Source organism: Bufo gargarizans, chromosome 2 (assembly GCF_014858855.1).
Source record: "Bufo gargarizans isolate SCDJY-AF-19 chromosome 2, ASM1485885v1, whole genome shotgun sequence".
NCBI classification, from domain to species: Eukaryota; Metazoa; Chordata; class Amphibia; order Anura; family Bufonidae; genus Bufo; species Bufo gargarizans.
The window spans coordinates 388260507-388285586 of record NC_058081.1 but is presented as its reverse complement, the minus strand read 5'-3'; the positions used below and the strand labels follow the sequence as shown (position 1 = coordinate 388285586).

The window sequence follows — 25080 nt, the reverse complement described above, 5'->3', positions numbered from 1 at the left end:
GCTACAGTAACCTCTCCTGTGGGATGAGAACAGCACACTGGTCTTTATTCCCTATTAATATTAATGAACCATAAGCACCAATATCCCTGTAGCCAGTTAACCAGTTGTCCCTTCTTGGACTATTTTTGGTAGGCACTAACCACTGCGTACACAGAATCTGCTGTTTTGGAGATACTGAAACAGTTGTATACCCATGAAAACTTGGCGTTTGTCAAAGTAACTTAGATCCTTTCATTTGCCCATTTTTCCTTCATTCCAACTTATTAAGTTAAAAAAACTGACTTAACTTGCTGCTTAAAGGTCCCCATACACATTAGGGTATTGCTGGCCGAGAACGACAGGTTCAGCCGACAGTCTAATGTGTGTGGGGAACTCCTTGGGGAACAGAAGTATAAGGCATCAGGATCACCTGATCCTTTTGTGCTCTTGGGAGATAGGCCACCAGAGAGGTATCTGGCAGCGGCTTTCTCCTCATTGACAGCACATACACATTTGGACAAATAGGTGTATGGCGGAGATGGGAGAGATAGGTGGGCCATTGAATTTATATGGCAACCCTAATATATCCCACCCCAAGTGCGGATTATCAAGAGATTATCAAATGTTATTTACTTCACTTGCCAGTGATTTTAATATTACAGCAGATATATGTACAGCATAACGCAATGTTTAACTTTTAAAGTACTATACAATTCTTGTAATCTATATATTTTATAAAAGAAGATCTATAATAATCAGCAGAAAACATTTCATGCCATGCTCTTTTGTGGTGGAGCCGCAGATTTATGTTAGTCACTAATTTGATCAAAACAGTCCAAACACAGGATCCATCCAAGATACAACTGTAATCTTCTTCCCTTAAAAGTCCATGGAACTGGTGGCCAGGTAGTCTTTCCTTCCAATGGTGCTGACTTGCTTGGTCTGCATAGCCTCCAATTTGGGACAGTCTGTAATACGATGACCCAGACCGCCACAAAATGCACAGCCTCGTTCTTCTAGGATTAGAGAAAGCAAAATTACAATCCAACCATAACATGGCTTATAGATCACATCCTGTCCTGTGAAAACGGGTTTGTCCATAACAACCATGTCTGTAGAAACAAATCTCACAAATCTCTCTCTTAAAAAACAAAAACAAAAAAACAACCCCATGTATAGTAGTTGTGAATGGCTAATCAGTGAAGAATTCTGAAGGTCCCAAATGCATTTCTGTAGCCTACTAGTTCATAGTCCTAGTGCTGCTTATGTGCGCCTGCTATGGACCGCTACTGAGCAAATGTTGGTTGCGTGCCTTAAGCTGAAATCAGACTGGCTGTACACATTTATTTATATAGCTTCTTATTTAGTGGTTATTTTGGATATTTCTGAGAAAACCTTCACATCTTTAAGAGCACCACCCTTTACCATAATTGGTTTACTTCTTAAGGGCACTCCTTAAGATGACTCGGTTACAAACCGTAATCTTTAAAATATTCAATTCAGGGCAAAAAAAAAAGTTCTGTGAAAATCCCTAAACAATGAGTTAAAAGTAGGTTTAACTAACTCAGCAAATGACAGGGAGTGGTTGTGCGTTACTCACCTCCAATGTCCAGCATGGTCTCGTCGCTGCTGTTGAGTACCTGCAAGACAGGGGGCACTCGCTGCTTTGCCTCCATAAGTAGAGCTTTCAGGTCCATCAGTACAGATTCATCTGTGGGAGGAGGGGAGGTTAGTAATAGAAATCAGCATGCCCCAACATACCCTACTGCCCACATACAGTTAAATCTTCATGAACACTTACCGCATGCCTTGTTAATGAAAGTGGTAGCAATTCCTGTGTTACCAGATCGTCCTGTACGTCCTATTCTGTGAACTACATATGAACAGGGGGAAGTTAGTGAAGGAATAGTATCAGAGATAGCAGATCTGTGGTAAAAATTCATTGTTCGTATAAAGTGATCCTGAGTGAATCAACAATTGTTAGTGAATATTTTATAATGTGTAAAAAAGCTAACATTACTCCATAGAGTACCTGCTCTGAAGGCAGACATCGATCTCCGTACACTCCCTATCCCAATCATCAGTTATCACTATGTCCTCCAAAACTCACCGTAGTTCTCAATCTCTTCAGGCATGTCATAGTTGATCACATGCTGGATAGCTGGAAAGTCCAAACCTTTGGAAGCAACATCTGTAGCAACCAGGACATCCTTTTTTCCTTCTTTGAAAGCCTCAATAGCTTTGGTTCGCTCCTCCTGGTCTAGAAAAGAATAACCCATATGGTTAACACTTCAATATGTGGGTTATAAATAAGATGGGGGTTATGAATTTCAGTTTCCTTGTATTTGAGAAGTTTGTCCCAAAAATGATGATGGCTTGTGATTTAGCCATCTATCATTCAGGGACCGTCTAGCTGTAATTACCAGAGATGTTTGGGATGGAAAGTGTAATTTCTGGGGTACTGTCTGGGTTGCTTTAATAGGAGGTTACCGATTTATTGCCATTTACAGGTAGGCTACATTCGCACGACAATATGGGATTTGTAGTCCGCAAAAAAAAGGATGACGTTCCATATGGCATCCGTTTTTATTGCAGATCCATTGTAACAATGCCTATTCTTGTCTGCAAAACGGACAAGAATAGGGCATGTACTATTTTTATTGCGGGGCTACAGACAGATGCGGACAGCACACGGTGTGCTGTCTGCATTTTTTGCGGACCCATTGAAATAAATAGGTCTGCATCCTATCTGCAAAAAAAAAAAAACGGAACAGACACAGAAATAAAATACGTTCATGTGAATGTAGCCTTATAGAGTTGGCCAATTTTAACACTATGGTGAAGCGGTAAAAAATTTAAAATTTTGCTAAAGCTCAGGTCTAATTAATCAACTATTCATATTATAAATGTCACCAATAGAGATAAGCGACTGAATCCAAATTCCCTCACACTTCGTGGTAACGCATCAAATTTTTTCCTAAAATGGCTGCTGCACGTGTTAGGACATGGAGCAAGGAACTCTGCGAACGAGGGATCACCCACAAAGCCATGTATGCAGCCAATCAGCAGCCAGCCAGCCCTGTGATGTCACAGACCTATAAATAGCCTCAGCCATCTTGGATTCATCTTAGATTGTGGCCGCAACAGTCCGAGTTTTCCCTGGAAAAGCTGTCCTGCCCGGCCAGTCGTTTGGCATCAGAGCAGGTGTTTAGTGCGGCGGGGGCATAGTTACCCCAAGGAGAACTTGCCTGTCCACCCAAAATGTGAAGAGACTGACCTTTGTCAAGATGAATCAGGCGTGGGTAAGCCAGGATTTCCACCCACCAATGCCTGATGCATAAGATTAGATCATCCATACTTAAAGGGGTTCTCCGCTTTTGCTATATTGATGACCTGTCCACAGAATAGGTCATCAATACCATATTGGCAAGGGTCCGACTGCTGACACATCGCTGATCAGCTGTTTGAAGAGACGACAGAGCTTGTACCCGTGCTTCACTGTTTACCTGCTCGCTGCTGACATTGCAGCGGCGAACATGTGTAATTGCAACTCTACCATCCAATTCACTTTGTATGAGTACTGTGTGCTCTTCAAATAGCTGATCATTACTGGTGCTGATAGTCGGGCTCCCACCCATCTGATATTAATGACCTATCCTGAGGATAGGTCATCAATAGAGCAAAAGTCGAGAAATCCTTTAAAAATAAACACTTTTGTCTAAATTTATACCAACTACCAGTGATGGTCAGTTCGCACAGTTCGCCAGTGAACACATGCGGGCTGCCATCTTTAGTAAGGTAGACTTACCCATCCGGCAATGCACAGGTAAGCCCTTACCTGTTCCGGGAGCCGGTCTGAAATCAAATGCAGTCACCAAGAGCAGGCAGTCCCGAGAACAGCCGCTGGGGGCCTTCATCAGGCTGTTCTCGGAACTGCCTGCTCCCGGTGACTGCATTTGATTTCAGACCGGCTCCCAAAACAGGCACAGGTAAGGGCTTACCTGTGCATCGCCAGACGGGCAGCCCACATGTGTTCGCTGGCGAACACTGCGAACCGACCATCACTGCCAACTACTGATTGGCTTAGTTTGCAACAGAATTTTTTGACAGAATTGTGCAACAATATTATAAAATGATGCATTTAGCCCACACATCTTTCCTAGCAAATCATGCCCTTTTCAATTAGCCATGCCCCTATCAACAAGCTAGGGAGAGTAGATCTTTCTAAAACCAAAGGTCTAAAGCAAGGTCTAGGTCTGCAACTTCCAGCAGTCCAGCTGTTGTGAAGCTACAACTCCTAGCATGCAAACTTGCTCGATTGTGCTGGGAATGCTTGGTGCAAACTACCCCTTACGGTAATTGGCTGTTGTAACCTACTTAAAATGATATTTATGCCACAACTATTATATATATATTACACAATTCGCCGGTATGGATCCCACAAAGGATCTTCTATAAGATCCAAGGGATCTTTAGATCACTGATATGGAAAAAGAAACAACCGAGAATTTGCATAGAAACACTCCAAAACAGTAAGGAAGAGGGTGGCTTATCTCTTCCGAACTCATGGTCCTATTATATAGCTGCACAATTACAACACATTATAGGGTGGATTAATACAATTAATTTAGACCCCTCAGCTGATATTGTTGCCCACACTATGAAACAAAAAGCGCCTATTGCCGCGTTGGAAACAAGTAGGCATCACCCTCTTGGTAAAAAACTACCCACACTTTCCCTTTTAGCCAAGGTTTGGGCAAAATTTAAAGAATTAATGAATCTGACTGAATTTAATGACATTACACTAATATGGCGAAACCCCCAACTACCAGAAATATTCAGGCTGGAAGGTTTTTTTCCCATGGGAGCAGAGGGTAATACTCTTTTTGGACCAAATTCAATCACACGGAGTGTTTAAATCTTTTACTCAACTCCAGGAAGAGTTTGGCCTACCCAAAACGGCGTTCTTCCAATTCCTTCAATGAAGACATGCATACCAAAACGCAATTTCCAAGGAACATAGTAATTGCCGCCTCTCCTCCTGTGGTGAAACAATTACTAGAAGCTAGAGTTGCCAAAGGCCTAATATCCCAATTATATAAATACATTCTTGACACCACTACCCCCTCAACCCCTTTAGTTGTAAAGGGGAAGTGGGAAGAGGATGTTGGGACAATATCTCAAGACCAATGGAATGACATCCTGGCTTTAACTCCTAGTCTTACTTTGAATGAGTCTCGGAGACTATCTCAGCTATACCTGCTACACAGAGTGTATAGAACCCCTGAACATCTATTCAAAATAGGTGTGCGACCGGACTCCACGTGCCCTAGATATGGTGCAACGGAAGCGACACTGCTTCACATGGTATGGAACTGCCGAAAGCTGGGAAAATATTGGGAAGAGATACGGGAAATCATAGCTACAGCAACTCGGATACGATTGCCCAATGATCCCAGAATCTGTGTGTTGGATATACTGGATTCCACTGGATTAAAAGATAAATTATCCTTATGTATCCACAGAATGTTGTTCCAAGCGAGGGTTCTAATCACTAAGCACTGCATATGAGATACAAACAGGAATACATAAATAGGATGAATACAATCTTCCGTCTTGAAAGAGGGGTAGATGTCAAGAGGAAATGTCCAAACAAATTCTGGTCAATATGGCAGGGCTGGTTAGAATCTGGGAGTTTGGCTTCACTAGCACTGACTAGGGACTGCATGAGAGGACAACTGTCCTTAATGGGACATTTATCTTAAGTTTACGCTACATATTAATGAGGATCGTATGCTCAATTTTCTGTTAACTTAGGTGTTTATGACCTCCTTTGTGAGATGCTTAAATAAATTACAGTGAAGATGGGGTGGTGTAGTCATCTCTCTGCAAGATAATATTAGGGAGAAAAGGGGAGGGGGGGGGGGGGGAGTTGGGTGATAGTTAAATTTGTTATTTAACAAAATGTTGTATTGCTCTGTATTGTCATTGCATTAGATTGTCAGGATCCTGGTCATTGTGTGCAATGTATACTTTATTTAAAATCAATAAAAATGATTTTGATAAAAAAAAAAAAATATATATATATATATATATATATATATATATATATATATATGAAAATAACATGCTGGGAGTTGTAGTTTTAGATGGAATGCTGGAAGCTGCTGACCCTTGATTTAGGTGCACTGAAAATACAGGTATGTTGACGCTTTAGTTACAAACCAAGCTTTCTGTATTACTTGGTGTAGATTTTTCTTTTATTATCTAGAAACTATAAAGTCTATTATCATCCAATAAGATACAATGTGTCAGTTCCTGGCAGTCTGCCGAGATGTTGGCTCCCCTAAATGATTCTATTCACTACAGAAAATATGGGATTACACTTGTAATCTTTTTTCCTTTCCTGAGCTTATGACAGCACCCTTGGATAGTGTCCGCCCCCTCGTCAGGACAGGAAACACAACCACTTGAAAAGGAGGTACTAACCCCCTTCATGTCAGTACTATTTCAAGAACTAAGGAAACAAACATCTTATAGCACTATTACTCATATATCTCTCTCTCTATAATTAATTTTATATATATATATATCTCTATATCTATATATATACAGACGTGGACAAAATTGTTGGTACCCTTTGGTCAATGAAAGAAAAAGTCACAATGGTCACAGAAATAACTTTAATCTGACAAAAGTAATAATAAATTAAAATTCTATAAATGTTAACCAATGAAAGTCAGACATTGTTTTTCAACCATGCTTCAACAGAATTATGTAAAAAAATAAACTCATGAAACAGGCATGGACAAAAATGATTGTACCCCTAGAAAACACAGAACATAATGTGACCAAAGGGACATGTTAATTCAAGGTGTGTCCACTAATTAGCATCACAGGTGTCTACAACCTTGTAATCAGCCATTGGGCCTATATATATGGCTCCAGGTAATCACTGTGTTGTTTGGTGATATGGTGTGTACCACACTCGACATGGACCAGAGGAAGCAAAGGAAAGAGCTGTCTCAAGAGATCAGAAAGAAAATTATAGACAAGCATGTTAAAGGTAAAGGCTATAAGACCATCTCCAAGCAACTAGATGTTCCTGTGAGTACAGTTGCACATATTATTCATAAGTTTAAGATCCATGGGACTGTAGCCAACCTCCCTGGACGTGGCCGCAGGAGGAAAATTGATGACAAATCTAAGAGACGGATAATCCGAATGGTAACAAAAGAGCCTAGAAAGACTTCTAAAGAGATTCAAGGTGAACTTCATGCTCAAGGAACATCAGTGTCAGATCGCACCATCCGTCGTTGTTTGAGCCAAAGTGGACTACATGGGAGACGACCAAGGAGGACACCATTGTTGAAAACGAATCATAAAAAAGCAAGACTGGAATATGCCAAACTACATGTTGACAAGCCACAAAGCTTCTGGGAGAATGTCCTGTGGACAGATGAGACAAAAATCGAAGTTTTTGCCAAGGCACATCAGCTGTATGTTCACAGACGAAAAAATGAAGCATATCAAGAAAAGAACACTGTCCCTACTGTGAAACATGGAGGAGGCTCTGTTATGTTCTGGGGCTGCTTTGCTGCGTCTGGCACAGGGTGTCTTGAATCTGTGCAGGGTACAATGAAATCTCAAGACTATCAAGGAATTCTAGAGAGAAATGTACTAGCCAGTGTCAGAAAGCTTGGTCTCAGTCGCAGGTCATGGGTCTTGCAACAGGACAATGACCCAAAACACACCGCTAAAAACACCCAAGAATGGCTAAGAGGAAAAAATTGGACTATTCTAAAGTGGCCTTCTATGAGCCCTGACCTCAATCCTATTGAGCATCTTTGGAAGGAGCTGAAACATGCAGTCTGGAAAAGGCACCCTTCAAACCGGACACAACTGGAGCAGTTTGCTCATGAGGAGTGGGCCAAAATACCTGCTGAGAGGTGCAGATGTCTCATTGACAGTTACAGGAAGCGTTTGATTGCAGTGATTGCCTCAAAAGGTTGCGCAACAAAATATTAAGTTAGGGGTACCATCATTTTTGTCCATGCCTGTTTCATGAGTTTATTTTTTTACATAATTCTGTTGAAGCATGGTTGAAAAACAATGTCTGACTTTCATTGGTTAACATTTATAGAATTTTAATTTATTATTACTTTTGTCAGATTAAAGTTATTTCTGTGACCATTGTGACTTTTTCTTTCATTGACCAAAGGGTACCAACAATTTTGTCCACGTCTGTATATATATATATATATATATATATATATATATATATATATATATATATATATATATCTATATCTATATCTATATATCTATATCTATATATCACACATATATATATATATATATATATATATATATATATACACACACACACTTTTTTGGGGGGATGGAAATAAGCGGGTGCTGTCATAGGCTCAAGGAAAAAAGATTACCGGCAAGTGTAATCCCCCTCGCCTAGCACCCTTGGATTTATTAGCAAGATAAGATTTTAGGGAGGGACAACTGCCTGAAGGCATTTCTGTCCACATACCAGGCCACCCTGAGAGGGTCAAGTGTGAGGGGAACTCCAGGTAGCTGCCCTACATATTTGGTCAATGGAGGCCGAGACAGCTCTGGTAGAGTGGGCCCCAAATTCTGAGGGTGGGGGAGCCCCCTTAGAGGAATAGACTAAAAGGATAGCCTGCCTTATCCATGTAGCTATTGTGAGGAAGCAGCCGACCCCTTCGCCCTGCCCTGAAAAAGGAGCTTTGAGGAAGCTCTCCAAGCTTGGGTGACTTAAGTACTGTAAAAGACACCTCCTCACATCTAAACAGTGTAATTCTGATTCTTTTTTATTTTTTGGAGAGGCGCAAAAAGAAGGTAAGATTACTTCCTGAGAGCGATGGAAGGAAGAGGACACTTTTGGAAGGAAGGAAGGGTCCGGTGAAATAATTACCCTATCGTCCAAAATATTCAAATATGGTCTTTCCATAGAGAAGGCAGAGATCTCACTAACTCTCCTGGCTGATGTAATAGCTAATAAAAAGGCCAACTTCAATGTTAGGATTTTTATGGAGATCTGTTCAATGGGCTCGAAGGGATCTGACGTAAGGGCAGACAGGACAAGATTTAGATCCCAAGGAGGAATTTAAATTTTCTGCACTGGGGCTAATTTAGAGACTGCTGTAATAAATCTTTTTATCCATGGATGGTCGGCTAGCATGAACTCGAATAACGCACTCAAGGCTGAGACCTGCACCTTTAGAGTACTGGGTCTAAGCTTTTTTTCTCCACCCTTCCTGTAGAAAATCTAAAATTAAAGGTAAGTCAGGGGTTTCAAATACATTGACAGGCCTATTTGCAAAGGCACAAAAGGCTTTCCAAACTCGTAAGTAGATCTGTGACATGTTTTACGGCTGGCTAAAAGGGTATTAACTACTTCTTCTGAAAGCCCCTTATTCCTCGAAATCTGCCTTTCAACATTCAAGCAGTAAAATGCAGGTTCTCCACTTCTGGATGAAGGAGGGGCCCCTGAGTCAGAAGTCCCGGGACAACTGGTAGGACCCACGGGGTGGCTATTGACATCTTGCGTAACCAAGAGAACCAAATCCTCCTTGGCCAAAAGGGAGCTATTATAATCACCAAGGCATTCTCTTCCCTTATCTTTCTCAATACCCCTGGCAGTAGCTTTAATGGGGGAAAGGCGTAAAGAAGTCCCTCTCTCCAAGACTGGGCTAGGGCATCCACAGCAGACAGACGCTCCTCTGGAAAAAGAGAGAAGAACCTCTTTACACTTCTGTTTTCCCTTGTGGCAAAAAGATCGATGACTTGGTGGCCACATAACAAGTTATCTGTTGGTCCAGAGACCATTCTCCCTGTCGGATTAGATGTCGGCTTAGGAAGTCTGCTGTCGCATTCTCCTTTCCTCTCAAGTGAACTACAGAAATTGATAAGAGAGAATCTTCTGCCAATTGAAATATCTCCTGACTGAGGGACATAAGACTCGGCGATCTGGTACCTCCCTGCCTGTTTATGTATGCCACAGCTGTCATGTTGTCTGAATAAATCTGAACATTTCTGCCTCTTATTAACTGAAGACTCCCCTTCAGGGCTATCAATATAGCTTTCAATTCTCTGAAATTGAGACTGATCCTGACTCTTTCGATCCCACTGACCCTGTAGCAGAAGAGACTGTATGTGAGCCCCCCAACTGAAGGGGCTTGCATCCGAGGTGAGAAATAAGACCTCCTGTCTCTGCCACGGCACACCTCCCTGAAGATTTGACAGGTTGGTCCACCAATCTAGGGAGGAGAGTGTATGAGGCGATAGATGGATAATCGAGTCTAGGGATAAGGGATGTTTGTCCCAGACTTCCAGAATTTGTAGCTGGAGAGGTCTGGAATGGAATTGCGCCCACTCTACTCCTGGGATAGCCGCAGTCATGAGACCTAAGACTGACATGGCCTCCCTTAGGGACACTGACTGTTGAAAGTCAAGTCTCTGAACCTGGGATATGATTAGGCGAGCCTTGTGAAGGGGAAGAGAACAAATATGCTGCCTTGAGTCTAGGGTCATCCCTAAAAAGGTGCACAACTGACTCGGCACTAGACTGGACTTCTCTAGGTTCAGGTCCCAACCCAATCTGTCTAATGTCTCTCTAAACCATGAAATCTGCCCCATTAGCTGTTCCGACGTCTGAGAGAGAAGGAGGAAGTAGTCTAGGTATGGAATGGCCACCAGATCCCTCTCTCTCAGATGGGCTATCATATCCGCCACAATTTTCGTGAATACTCTGGGGGCTTGAGATAGTCCAAAGGGAAGAGCCCGAAATTGTAAGTGAAGTATTCTGTCCTCTAACTGAACCTCTACTTCTCAGGTATCTCTGATGATTGGGATGTGGAAGTATGCATCCCTGAGATCTAGGGATGCCATGAAACACTCTGGAAACAGATTTAGTATCACAGACTTTGTTGGTTTCCATACGTAATTTCTCATACACTAGGAACTTGTTCAGCAATTTTAGGTTTATTATTGTACGGTAGGAGCCATTAGTTTTTTGTTTGTTTTTTTACAAAAAAGAGAGTTGAATAAAAAATTTTTTTTTCCTGAACTGGGAATTCTGACAGAACATTTTTTGTTAGAAGGGAAGATACTTCTGAAACCAAAGCCGCTTGTTTTTGGGGGACTGGAACAATAGTCTGTTACAACATATCTTTCTGGCGGCAGTCTCAGAAAATGTATCTTGTAGCCTTCTGAAAGGATAGAGATTATCCAAGGGCTGTTTGATATTCTCCTCCAATGTTCTGCGAAAAGTAAAAGCCGACCTCCTACCGGGGCTCTGGCGTAATTGCTGCTGCTTTTTGGAAGCTTCTGCACCAGAAAAAAAGATATCCCTTGGACTTTCTGGCAGCACCTGGAACCTGCTTGGATACCTCCCGCCTTCTATAGGTATTTTTATTTGGTTGAGGGCGGAAAGGTCTTTTATGAGACTGCTGGCCTGTTGATGGGAAGCCCTTCTTTTTATCTGAAGCCTTCTCAAGCAGGTCATCTAACACATAGGAATCCACCCTGGCAAGTTATTGCACATAATTTAGCTTTTGAGGAAGAGTCACCCTTCCAGAGAGGGCGGAAGCTCTAGCCGAGAACTTCAAAGAGTACGCAGAAGCATCCGCAAGGAAATCTATTGCGTTAAATATGGTTGGAAAGGAGGAAAGCAACTCTTCCCTTGGAGTTCCCTCCTTAATATGCTCCTCTAGCTCCTTTATCCAAATCTTAAGTGACCTAGCCACAGAGGTCTAAAGGCACCCGCCGTTGCCTCCCAGCTCTTTTTTAAGTAAATCTCAGCACTTTTATCCATAGGATCCTTTAAACTCTTAGAGTCTTCAAAGGGAAGGGCTGCCTTTCTAGAAATTTTAGCCACAGGGGCGTCTAATTTTGGGGCTCTATCCCACTCCACCTAAACTTCCTCATCAAACCGGTATTTACGTTTCAAGGCCGAGAAAATAAAAAAACTTTCTATTTGATCTGCTCCACTCCTTTTTAATAACGGCAGAAATATTTTCGTGGACGTCAAACCCTTTTATCTTTTTTGGGCCCAGACCTTCAAACATGGAGTCTCTAACAGACTGTGGTTCTTTATAATCATCTAGCCCCATGGTAGCTCGAACTACTCTAAGTAAGGAGCAAATATTTTCTGTCTGAAACAGTGGTCTTCCCACTATATGATCATCAAAGGATTCATCCGATGATGGTCCTTCTCCCTCTTCCTCCAATCCTGACAATAATTCATGGTCGCTGGAGGGGGGAATAGATGCGGCTGCAGAGGTGCTGGAGCGGTTCTCCAGGAGGCTATTAACAGACTCCTTTACTGACTCTTTTACTTTGTCCCGGATCATCTGTTTAACCTCTTCAGGACACAGGGCGTACCGGTACGTCCTGATGTCCTGGTACTTAAGGACACAAAGCGTACCGATACGTCCTGTGCATTTCCGATCACCTCTGCGCGGCGGGCGGTGATCGGAAACAAAGTGGAACGTCAGCGCTGCCTTCCTGTGACGTGCCTGTGAGATCCAGCCCCCATACACACAGTATTACTCATACAGCCAATGCTTTCCAATACAGAAGTATTGGAATGCATTGTAAAAAGGATTAGACCCCCAAAAGTTCAAGTCCCAAAGAGGGACAAAAAAAAAAAAGTAAAAAAAAAAAAAAAAAGTTGAAAAAAAATAAAGTCCCCCCCCCCATAAATTAAAAGTTTCAAGTAAAAATAAACAAAAACGTCATTTTCCCCAAATAAAGTAAAAAAAATAAAATAGGGGGGGGGTAGACATTAGGTATCGCCGCGTCCGTATCGAACAGCTCTATAACCATATCACATGACCTAACCCCTCAGATGAACATGGTAAAAAATAAAAAATTTGCTACATAAACAATTTTTTTTGTCACCTTACATCACAAAAAGTACAACAGTAAAGCGATAAAAAAGGAGTGTACCCACCAAAATAGTACCAATTTAACAGTCACCTCATCCCGCAAAAAGTGAGACCCTACCTAAGACAATCACCCAAAAAATAAATAAAAAACTATGGCTCAGAATATGGAGACACAAACATTTTTGTTTTTGTTTTAAAAAAGCTGTTATTGTGTAAAACTTAAGTAAATAAAAAAAAGAAAAAATACATTTTAGGTATCGCAGCGTCCGTATCGACCGGCTCTATAAAAATATCACATGCTCTAACCCTTCAGGTGAACACCGTTAAAAATAAAAATAAATAGACGGTGTAAAGAAAAATGGATTTTTTGTACTCACCGTAAAATCCTTTTCTCGTAGTAGGCATTGGGGGACACAGATCCCACCCTTTCTGTGCTTTTCTTATTGGTGGTCCCGGCGTTTTGTTGTGGTTGTCGGGCCCCCCAGTTTGAGACTTGTTGGCGTTCAGTTTCCTTTTTAGTTCAGGTGTGGCATTCCTACTGCTTTTGTACTGACTGAGTTCTTTTGGCTCTGGCAGAGGGGTATAGCCCACCTGGGTGGAGCCAACACTTTTTTGTTTCTAGTGTCAGCCTCCTAGTGGCAGCTGGGCATATACCCATGGTGCTGTGTCCCCCAATGCCTACTACGAGAAAAGGATTTTACGGTGAGTACAAAAAATCTATTTTTCTCGTGCATGGCATTGGGGGACACAGCACCATGGGACGTCCCAAAGCAGTCCCTGAGGGAGGGAAGAACGCCATGTTGCCAACCTAAAGCACAGCTGCCTATAGAACCTTACGCCCCAGGCTGGCGTCAGCAGAGGCCTGGGAATGAATATAGTAAAACTTAGAAAAAGTGTGATCTGACGACCAGGTGGCGGCCCGGCAAACCTGGGCAGCAGAAGCCTGATGACGCACCGCCCAGGAAGCCCCAACTGCCCTAGTCGAATGAGCAGTCAACCTGGAAGGGGGAGCACGGCCCTTAGCTACATAGGCCTCCTTGACAGCCGACTGAACCCAGCGAGAGATGGTGGCCTTAGAGGTAGGCAACCCTTACGAGGGCCCGCCGGGACCACGAAAAAAAGAGTCCGAACGACGGAAAGGTCCCGTGAGGCGAAGGTACCAGCGGAGGGTCCGAATAACATCAAGGCAATGGAGAGATTTCTTCCTAGGGTGCGAAGGATTAGGGCAGAAGCATCGTCTGAATGACCGAGTCCGAGAGGCCACGGGCCTTCAGGACCGCAGTCTCAACAGCCACGCTGTCAAAAGGAAGCTGAGGTAAATTCGGGTGGAACAGAGGGCCCTGCGAAAGGAGATCGCGGCGCAGAGGAAGACGCCACGGAACGTCGGCAAGCAGAAACACTAGATCTGCGTACCACGCTCTGCGGGGCCAATCTGGAGCCACCAGGATCGCGGGCACCCGGGCTGCCTTGAGACGCTTGAGCACTCGAGGCAGGAGAGGAATGGATGGAAAAAGATACAGAAGGTCGAACTGAGACCAAGGCAGAACTAGGGCGTCGACCGCAAGAGCCTGAGGGTTCCTGGACCGCGCAACATAGCGCGGAAGCCTGTGATTGAGGCGAGACGCGAAGAGATCCACGTCCGGAGTTCCCCATCGGTGACAAAGTTGAAGGAACACCTCTGGGTGGAGAGACCATTCGCCCGGGTCAACGAGCTGACGACTGAGGAAGTCTGCCGCCCAGTTGTCGACCCCGGGAATGTGAACGGCGGAGAGGACGGGAACGTGTTTCTCCGCCCACTGCAAGAAAACAAAATTTGCAGGATGACCTGCGAAAAAAGAATAGCAGGTCATGTCTGCCTCCTACGGACACTAGAACTAGACTGAGTCCTTTTGGCTCTGGCAGAGGGGTATAGCCCACCTGGGTGGAGCCAACACTTTTTTGTTTCTAGTGTCAGCTGGGCATATACCCATGGTGCTGTGTCCCCCAATGCCATGCACGAGAAAGCCAATTTTTGTAACAAAAAGTGTAATAGCAAGCAATCAAAAAGTCATATGCACCCCAAAATAGTGCCAATCAATCAAACTGTCATCTCATCACGCAAAAATCATACCCTACCCAAGATAATCTCCCAAAAACTGAAAGAACTATGGCTCTCAGACTATGGAGACACTAAAACATGATTTCTTTTGTTTCAAAAATGAAATCATATTGTAAAACTTACATATAAAAAAATTGTATGCATATTAGGTATCGCCACGTGCGTGACAATCTGCTCTATAAAAATACCACATGATCTAACCTGTCAGATGAATGTTGTAAATAACAAAAAATAAAACGTGCCAAAACAGCTATTTCTTGTTACCTTGCCTCACAAAAAGTGTAATATAGAACAACCAAAAATCATATGTACCCTGAACTAGTACCAACAAAACTTCCACCCTATCCCGTAGTTTCTAAAATGGGGTCACTTTTTTGGAGTTTCTACTCTAGGGGTGCATCAGGGGGGCTTTCAAATGGGACATGGTGTCAAAAAAAACAGTCCAGCAAAATCTGCCTTCCAATAACCATATGGCATTCCTTTCCTTCTGCGTCCTGCCGTGTGTCCATACAGCGGTTTGCGACCACATATGGGGAGTTTCTGTAAACTACAGAATCAGGGCCATAAATTTAAGATTACACTTACCGGTAATCACTTTTCCATAAGCCCATGACAGCACCCTTGAGAGACCGCCTCCATCCAGGACAGGAAACAGGAACTTTTGTGGAGAGCTCATAAGGTAAGGAGGAGCATGGCCCCGAGACCACCAGTTAATCGCAAGAACTTGTCCTAGACCACACTCCTCTCTTTTTTTTTTTTTTCCGTATATGTATGTATGTATATATATATATATATATATATATATATATATATATATATATATATATTCTTTTTTTTTATTTTATTATTTTTTTTTTCTAATTCTATACAGGGTGGGAATAAACCCGGGTGCTGTCATGGGCTTATGGAAAAGTGATTACCGGTAAGTGTAATCTTAAATTTCCCTTTCGCCCATGACAGCACCCTTGAGAGACGACTAGAATAGAAATCCCTTTATTTCTTAGGGTGGGACTACCGCCTGGAGGACTTTCCTACCGAAGGCTAGCTGTTCTCTATTGCCTAGGTCCAATCTGTAGTGACGGAAGAAGGTGCCAGGCGACTGCCATGTGGCTGCTCTACAAATCTGTTCTAAGGTAGCGTCAGCCCTTTCTGCCCAAGTGGTGGAGACTGATCTTGTAGAATGAGCACCAAAGCCCCCCGGGGGAGCCTTTCCAGCTGAAGAATAGGCCAAATTAATGGCTCTCACGATCCATCTGGAAAGGGTTTTAGAAGAGGCTGGGAGGCCCTTATTTTTCCCACTAAACTGAATGAAGAGTTTTGAGGTTTTCCTCCACTGACTAGTAACCTCCAGATAATGAGATAGGCATCTTTTTACATCTAAACAATGCAGTTTTTCCTCTTTTTCATTTCTCGGATCTTGGCACAGGGAAGGAAGGATAATGTCCTGCGTTCTATGAAACATAGAAACCACTTTCGGTAAGAAGGAAGGGTCTGGTTTAATGAGAACCCTATCATCTAAGATGTTAGTGTAAGGAGGCGAGGTAGAGAAGGCTGAAATCTCACCAACCCTCCTTGCTGAGGTAATTGCCACAAGAAACGCTGTTTTGAAAGACAAGATCTTTATAGGTAACTGTTTAAGTGGCTCAAAGGGAGGTTCTGTGAGGCTAGTGAGGACCAAGTTGAGGTCCCAGGGGGGAATTGAAGGTCCAGATATAGGCCTAAGCCTGCTGATGGCTTTAAAGAATCTTCGGACCCACGGGTGGCTAGCGATGGGAGAATCAAAGAACGCACTCAAAGCGGATACCTGTACTTTAAGAGTACTTGGCCTCAAATTTTTTTCATGTCCAGCTTGCAAAAAAATCTAAAATCCTACACATAGGTGGGGGATTTAAAGGATTCACTGGATCCTTGGCAAACTTCTGGAAGGTGTTCCAAATCCTGAGATAAATAGAGGAGGTGACATCCTTTCTGCAAGATAGTAAAGTGGAAACTACGCTCTTGGAGAGTCCTCTACTTTCTAGGATTTCCCCCTCAAGAGCCATGCTGTTAGGTGTAACTGCTTCACACTCGGATGATTGACTGGTCCTTGGGATAGAAGATCTTGCCTCTCCGGGAGAATCCAAGGGTCCGTCAAGGATAGCTTCCTCAACCAGGTGAACCAGGTTCTTCTGGGCCAGAAAGGAGCAATTAAGATCACTGTTGTTCTTTCTTGTCTCAGCTTCTGTAAGAATCTTGGAAGAAGTCTTAATGGAGGAAAGGCGTAGAGGAGCTGGTTCGGCCAGGGAAGGGAGAAGGCATCTATCCCTGTTGGTGAATCTCTCGCGCTGAGGGAAAAGAAACGATGACACTTTCTGTTTTCTCTGGTGGCAAATAAATCCAGATGAGGACGACCCCAAAGTCGAATTATTTGATCGAACACCATTTGGTTCAGACACCATTCCCCCTGGTCTAGTGTATTTCGACTTAAGAAATCTGCCACCTTGTTTTCTGTACCTTTTAGATGTATTGCCATAAGGGACGGCACAGAAGGAATTATAAAGGGAAAAGATATCCGTTGTTAACTGCATAAGATTTTCTGATCTGGTTCCTCCTTGTTTGTTCAGATAGGAGACCACTGTGGCGTTGTCTGAAAAAACCTTTATAGATTTTCCCTGTAGTAAAGGAAGGAACTCTTTTAAGGCGAAAAAGGCCGCCCTCAGTTCCCTCATGTTTTGGGAGTCTAGACTCTGCTCTCTTTCCCAAACACCTTGTCTTAAGTACCCTTGGCAACAGGCCCCCCAACCGGAAGGACTTGCGTCGGTGGTAAGGGTAACAAAATCTTGTTGGATCCAAGGGAGCCCCTGGGACAGGTTTATGGGATTCAGCCACCAGTGAAGGGACTGGATCACTTGGGGGGTGAGTGTGAAAGGTGTATCTAATGGGCGGAGGGAACCCTGCCACTCCTTCAGAATTTGCCACTGTAGGGGTCTGGAGTGAAGATGGCTCCAACTGACCGCTGGTATAGTGGAGGTCATTCTGCCCAAGACCGCCATTGCTTGTCTGATAGTAGGGTTCTCTGTCGATATCAGGGACTGAACCTGTTGTATTAATCTCTGAATCTTGTCCTGGGGTAGAATACAGAGTAGTTTCTTTGAGTCCAGTATCATCCCTAAAAAGATACAAACTTGGGAAGGTATTAAATGGGATTTTTCTCCGTTTATTTGCCAGCCGAGGTCTTCTAGGATCTGCACTACTTTTTTGAGGTGTGCTTCTAGAATGGATTTTGACTCTGCTACCACCAGGAGATCGTCTAGGTAAGGAATTAGTAAAATGTCTTTTTCCCTTACATGAGCCATGACTTCTGCCATGACTTTCGTGAAAAGTCTGGGAGCTTGAGAAATCCCAAAGGGAAGGGCTGTGTATTGTAAGTGCTGGATGTGACCTCCTATAGAAACCGCGACGCTGAGGAATTTTTGACAGTCTAGCCGAATGGGAATGTGGTAGTACGCATCTCTTACGTCTATCGTAGCCATGAAGCAGCCCCTGAATAGATGTTTTACGACTGATTGGATCGACTCCATTCTGAATTTTTTGTAAGAGAGGAATTGATTTAAATCCTTTAGATTTATAATAGTTCTGAATGTTCCATCCGGTTTGGGGACCAGAAAAAGGGAGGAGTAAAAACCCTCGCCCTTCTCTGCCTCCGGCACAGGAATTAGAACATTTTTCCGAAGTAGGGATGCAATCTCTTGTTGTAAGGCTAGATTTTTCCCCGGGTTTCCTAGAAAATTCGTGATTTTGAATCTGTCCGGTGGGCGGGAGACAAACTCCAGACAAAACCCTTCCTTTATAACGCCTAAAATCCAGGGACTTGAGGAGATTTTTTCCCAGGCGTAGAGGAAGAGAGAAAGTCTGCCCCCCACGGGAGAGAAACCGTCATTGCTGTGATGGTTTAGAGGTTGAGGAGGATTGGGAACTGAAGAGAAACCCCTTGCTTTTCCTATTCTTGTTGTCAGCTCTGAAGTCTTTCCTCTGCCCCCTAAAAAAATCCTTCTTGTTTTTGCGAAAAAACCGTTGTTTTTTCGGGGGTCTGGAGACAGGGAATCCTTTTTTATTGTCCGAGGCTTTATCCAAAAGGTCGTCTAAGACGGATCCAAAAAGATAATCGCCCTGACAAGGAATTGCACAAAGCTTATTTTTAGATCCCGTGTCTCCCGACCAACCTTTTAGCCAAATAGCTCGTCTGGCTGAATTTGAAAGAGCAGCTGACCTAGCATTTAATTTTAAAGCATCTGCTGATGCGTCAGAAATAAAGTCTACTGCTTTAAGTAGAGTGGGGAAAACGGCTAACAATTGATCTCTCGGGGTCTTGTTCTGAATGTGAGATTCTAATTCTTCTAGCCATAATTTCAGAGACCTAGCAGTGGATGTGGCGGCAATATTTGGTTTGAACGCTTGAGCTGAGGTCTCCCAAACTTTTTTTTAGGTAAACCTCTGCTCGCTTATCCATAGGGTCTTTAAGAGAACCCAAGTCCTCAAACGGAAGGGCCGATTTTTTTGAAATTTTTGCAACAGGTGCATCCAATTTAGGAGGTCTGTCCCAGTTTACCGAGTCTGCCTCGTCAAAGGGATATTTCCTTTTTACATTTTTGGGCACAAAAATTTTTTTATCGGGTCTTTTCCATTCCTTCTGGATTAAAAACTTTATATTCTCGTTAACGGGAAATACTCTAGATTTTTTCTGCCCGAGATCACCAAACATGATATCCTGAACGGATCTTGGGTCTTTGGGTTCGTCTACTTTCATAGTCGCACGAACTGCTTTTAGTAAAGCTTCCGTATCATCGGGGGAAAAAAGTGGCCTGCCCGTGGATTCTTCATCCTGGGACGAGTCTGGGCTATCTAGGATTTCTCCCGTATCACTATCCTCTAAGGGATCTGAGTCAGATCTATTAGCCGTGCTTGATCTGGTTCCCAGGGAGGTAGAGGCTACAGCGGGAAAGCTCTTTTTGAAATCTTTCAGGGAATCTGAGACCTCCGTCTTCACCATCTCCCTAATACTCTGTAGAAGGGATGGGGACTCCTCCTCCACTAGTTTCTCAATACAACTTTGACATAGCTTTTTCAACCAAGAGGGGGCCAGTTTCTTTTTACAGACGGCACACTCCTTCCCTCTGGTCTTTGAAATTGCCTTTCTAGGGCCCTCTTTTGCAGGAAGAAAAAAGAGGGAAAGGAGATTTAGCTTAACTAAAAATGAAATAAATGGTGGGGAATGATCCCCCTTACCCCACCAGGAGTACCGGTCTGATCTCATGACCCTCCTGTTGATCGGCGCGTTGGGCACTCTCCTCCTCCATACTGCTGTGGGATAGAGAGTGACTCCCCGGATCCAAAGGAAATCTGGCTTCCTGTAAGGCTGGCTGGCTGGCTGGGCTGCTGCTGACCGTGCGCCTGTGGGTCCAATCTCCTCGGTCGGGTCCTGCTGGAAACCCTCTGCGGCCTAAGTAGGAGAAGGCACTTCCTACTTCCGGAACGCACGCTACGTGCGTTCCAAAAACCGGAAGTCTCTACCGAGACGCGGATCTCGCTGGGATCGCGAGATTTTGGTTCCCCCTGCGCGAGGTGAGAAGAAGGCCCCGGCCCGCCTGAGCACTGTCAGGAAGGACCGGCGTGCCGAACGCACCTCTCGGTGAGCCCGGGACTGCAGAGTATCGCCAGCGCAGCGCAAGCCAGACCCCAGCAGCAGACACCAGACTCCGGCCGGCGGCTCCTAGAGGAGACTTATGCCGGAACAGGTAACCCCACTTAGAAAAATTCCTCCGGGGCCCTGCAGCCTAGCTTTCTCTCCTCTTCTCCACGAACCGTCTTCTGTCTAGGACAGGAAACAGGAACTGGTGGTCTCGGGGCCATGCTCCTCCTTATGAGCTCTCCACGAAAGTTCCTGTTTCCTGTCCTGGATGGAGGCGGTCTCTCAAGGGTGCGGTCATGGGCGAAAGGGAAATATTGAGTTTTGTTTGGCTGTTAACCCTTGCTTTGTAACTGGAAAAAAATTATTAAAATTGTAAATCTGCCAAAAAAGTGAAATTTTGAAATTGTATCTCTATTTTCCATTAATTCTTGTGGAACACCTAAAAGGGTTAACAAAGTTTGTAAAACCAGTTTTGAATACCTTGAGGGGTGTAGTTTCTAGAATGGGGTGATTTCTTTTATGTAAGCCTCACAAAGTGACTTCAGACCTGAACTGGTCCTTAAAAAGTTGGTTTTTGAAAATTTCTGAGAAATTTCAAGATTTGCTTCTAAACTTCTAAGCCTTGTAACGTCCCCCAAAAATAAAATGTAATTCCCAAAATGATCCTAACATGAAGTAGACATATGGGAAATGTAAAGTAATAACTATTTTTGTAGGTATTACTATGTATTATAGAAGTAGAGAAATTGAAACTTGGAAATCTGGAAATTTTTGGGCAAATTTTGTATTTTTTTTTTTATAAATAAAAAATAATAATTTTAACTCAATTTTACCAGTACAATATGTGACGAAAAAACTATCTCAGAAAGGCCTGGATAAGTCAAAGTGTTTTAAAGTCATCACCACTTAAAGTGACACTGGTCAGATTTGCAAAAAATGGCCTGGTCCTTAAGGTGAAATAAGGCTGTGTCCTGAAGGGGTTAAGACTTGTCATAAGAGATGGGGCCTCATCCTCTAATAGCTTGGCCACGCAGACTTGGCAAATAGGCTTCCCGCAGCCGGAGGGTAACTTTTTCTTACAAATGGCACACCCCTTATCTCTGGAGACCCTTCTACTTTCTTTGGACACCTAAACATAAAAATAGCCCCATAAGAAATAAGAATTCTAGAAATCTGGGGTATTAACCCCTCTTACCCCACCGTGATACCGAAGACTCACTGGTGGTTTCAGTGGGTTCTGCGCGCTGTGACTGTTCCATGTTTAACGCTTGAATAGCAGAGTATGGAGACAGATGCTGCTAGCTTCTTCCCCAGCTAGCAGTGTGAGCTGGCTGAACTTAAACTCTGCCGGGCGCCAACCGGCATCCTCCCACTTACGGTCTTCAGTAGCACATGCTTCCTTTCACTGCCCTGAGCAATATCGGCATCCGGAAGTGACGTCAGCGCCAACCGCCGAAACCGGAGGTGACGTCAGACGCTGGCAGACGAACATGTAGAACACGGCCACAGAGGTTTACCACTCAGGAGACCTGAAACAAGCCTCCCGACGGAGAAGGAACAGGAGTGGGGGGAAGAGACAGAGGTCCAGACTTCTGCAGCGGCTTCTTAAAGAAGAAGACTTACACCGCCGGGTAGGCCCTCCTCTTAAGTTACTCACATGGGGCGCCCGCAGCTCTCCTTTGTGGTGTGGTGTGAATCCAAGACCTGTCCCTTAGGACAGGAAACAGAACTGGCATGAAGGGGGTTGGTACCTCCTTTTCAAGTGGTTGTGTTTCCTGTTTCCTGTCCTGACGAGGGGGCGGACATTATCCAAGGGTGCTGTCATAGGCGAGGGGGAAAATGAGGTTGAATAAAAATACTAATCAGGGTGAGTGAATTTGTGACTAATTAGCAAATCCTTTTGGTTTTAATCATAACTATTACTAATAGCATAAATGGATTCAGAAAATAATGTACTTAAAAATTAAATAAATAAAAATCCACCTACCTTTCCCTCCATGTATGGCTACTGCCTCCACTCCCTTTAATAGTAGATACTCATGTATGGCATCCACATCAGCTTTCTTTTCAGCAAAGATCAGCACCTGATATAAGATGAATAAAGACACGACATTAGATGAACATTGTATGACCATACTCACCTGTGGGTATAGACAGCCATTCTAATTTGTAAGCTGATCAACTGCAGCTGCACAATTGCTAAACGATAGACAATTATTAACAGTAGAACTGCTCATACTGAGAATAATTTTCATGTTTCCATTACTTCTGGTGTTTTTTTTTTTTTTAAATACAAATATGACATTTGAACTTATCTTCCTTTGCCACTGTAATAACTCAGGAGTACATCCTGACGTGAGTTAGTGTAGTCATTACAAAGATTAAAGGACAGTGTAGTTATAGCAAAAGTACCATATTCTGTTAGTCCATGACTACGTAGTGGTATAATGTAGATAAGACATCCAGCGTGTCCTTTGGAAAAGTGTTACTCACGGGAGGTGGAGTCTTCTGCAGACACTCCAGTAAATAAACCATCTTTGCCTCTTCCTTGACATATTCTACTTCCTGAAAGGAGGACAAAAAGGCAATCAATGATATCATGTTCCACAACACTCCCATCATTTTACAGCAATAATACCACTTGTGTGACAGGATCATACAGGATGCTTCCCATCCAAAATCATGGACATTTTACTTAACTTCCATCGGCCAGGTGCTAGCAGGCTCAGAAAAAGCCCCCCCCCCCCCCCCCAAAAAAAAGGAAGTGATTTGGTTTTATTTTAAAATGTGATTTTAATTTAATTGTACTGTCTATTTTTTCTTAGCTATGTATTTGGTGTTCTTAGTATTTATATGTAAACCTTGTATTTTGCACTTCTGGTTGGATGCCAATTGTGTTTCATTGGCTTTGTATGTGTGTGTACTTTGCACATAAACTTGAATCTGATCTGATCTTCTGATCTAATCTAATATTGGGTTAATCTTAAAACGTTATTATTGCTGTTTTAATTCAGTTATTGAATGAGCAGCCACATGTGCATTAATAGCTCAGCAGGCCCCTGATAATCAAGGATTTGGGAGAAATAATGCAGCACTCGATGTCTTTAATGCAATTCCTAATTTATTCACCATGAATACGACTTTTCGACTACAAGCAGAGTGACTTGAAAATTGTTGGTGAATAAATTAGGAATTCCATTGAAGACATCGAATGCTGCAGTATTTCTCCCAAATATCACTTAAACCAACACATTTGGCATCTGGATAGTGCTGTATGCAAATATATTTTATTTTGCATTTTAATTTTTAATTGGAACCAATAATGAAACAATAACATACAGAAAGGAAGCATCCCACTTCGTTGATAATTGGATTTTTGTACTTACCGTAAAATCCCTTTCTTGTTCAATTCATTAGGGGATACAGCACCATGGGGTATACAACCAGCTACCAATAGGAGGCGACACTAGATATGAAAAAGGTAGGTGGGCTATACCCTCTCCACAGACACTAGGCTAATCAGTTTGTACCAATAGCAGTAGGAGAGAGAAACAAAAGCAAAGAACTAACATGTCCTTGACCGGGGAAGGAAAAAAAGTACAGCACCTGGTGACAAAGAGAAATGAAAACAAAGGGTGGGATCTGTGTCCCCCAATGAATTGAACGAGAAAGGGATTTTACAATAAGTACAAAAATCAAATTTTCTCGTTAATGTCATTTGGGGACACGGCACCATGGGACGTCTCAAAGCAGTCCCCGAGGGTGGGAAGAAAATCTCATGCAAAAAGTTAAGCGCACAGGAGAGGCCATAGCATGAAATGGTAGATAGAAAACTAAGGAAGTGAGCCAAGAGCTTTCATGACTGAGAAGAGTCCAAAGAAAAAAAATAGTGGGAGACCGCCAGGATCCCAAGAAGGACAAGTGCCTGGGAAAAAAGGCCATATGCAAGAAAGGAACAAAGGGAAACACCCAGCTCTACCCAAGGTGGGAAAAATAAAGAAGCTAGAAGATAGGGAGCAGGACTAGATGTCCTGCGCAAGAACAGAGAGTTGAACAAGTGCACACTAGAGAGAGCCAGAGGAAGGACCTGGAAGAACCAGGGCTCCCCCTCAAGAAACAGGAGAGCAGCACAACCGGAAGGCATCTGTTGGTAATGGCCTAGCACTCTGCATATAGAAGACCCAACAAGAACCATGAGGTAACCTAGCAGGAGAGAAAATGCCTGGGAAAAGGACAGGTGCAGTCCTGAACCAAGGAAAAAACTTCCTGGAAACAAACTAAAAGGAAGACCCTGTGGACCACCCCTCGGCAAAAGCAAGGTGATTCCATAAAGTCTGGAAGCAAAGGAACCCGACCAGTAAGAGGACACGGAAGGGGCAAGTACAGCACCCTGGATTTTGTAAAAGAAT

General features: G+C 43.3%; 1 protein-coding gene across 1 annotated transcript in view; it reads right to left on the bottom strand.

The window, feature by feature from the left end:
• Positions 1–602: 602 nt before the first annotated feature.
• DDX41 (DEAD-box helicase 41) overlaps positions 603–25080 on the bottom strand; it is a 79243-nt gene continuing 54765 nt past the window's right edge. The window contains exons 12-17 of the mRNA XM_044280801.1: positions 23165–23236; positions 22659–22755; positions 2090–2239; positions 1781–1852; positions 1580–1690; positions 603–995 (exon numbers count right to left, since the gene is read on the bottom strand). Coding sequence (XP_044136736.1) covers positions 859–995; positions 1580–1690; positions 1781–1852; positions 2090–2239; positions 22659–22755; positions 23165–23236 — 639 coding nt within the window. The 3' untranslated portion in view covers positions 603–858. The remainder of the gene's footprint in view (positions 996–1579; positions 1691–1780; positions 1853–2089; positions 2240–22658; positions 22756–23164; positions 23237–25080) is intronic.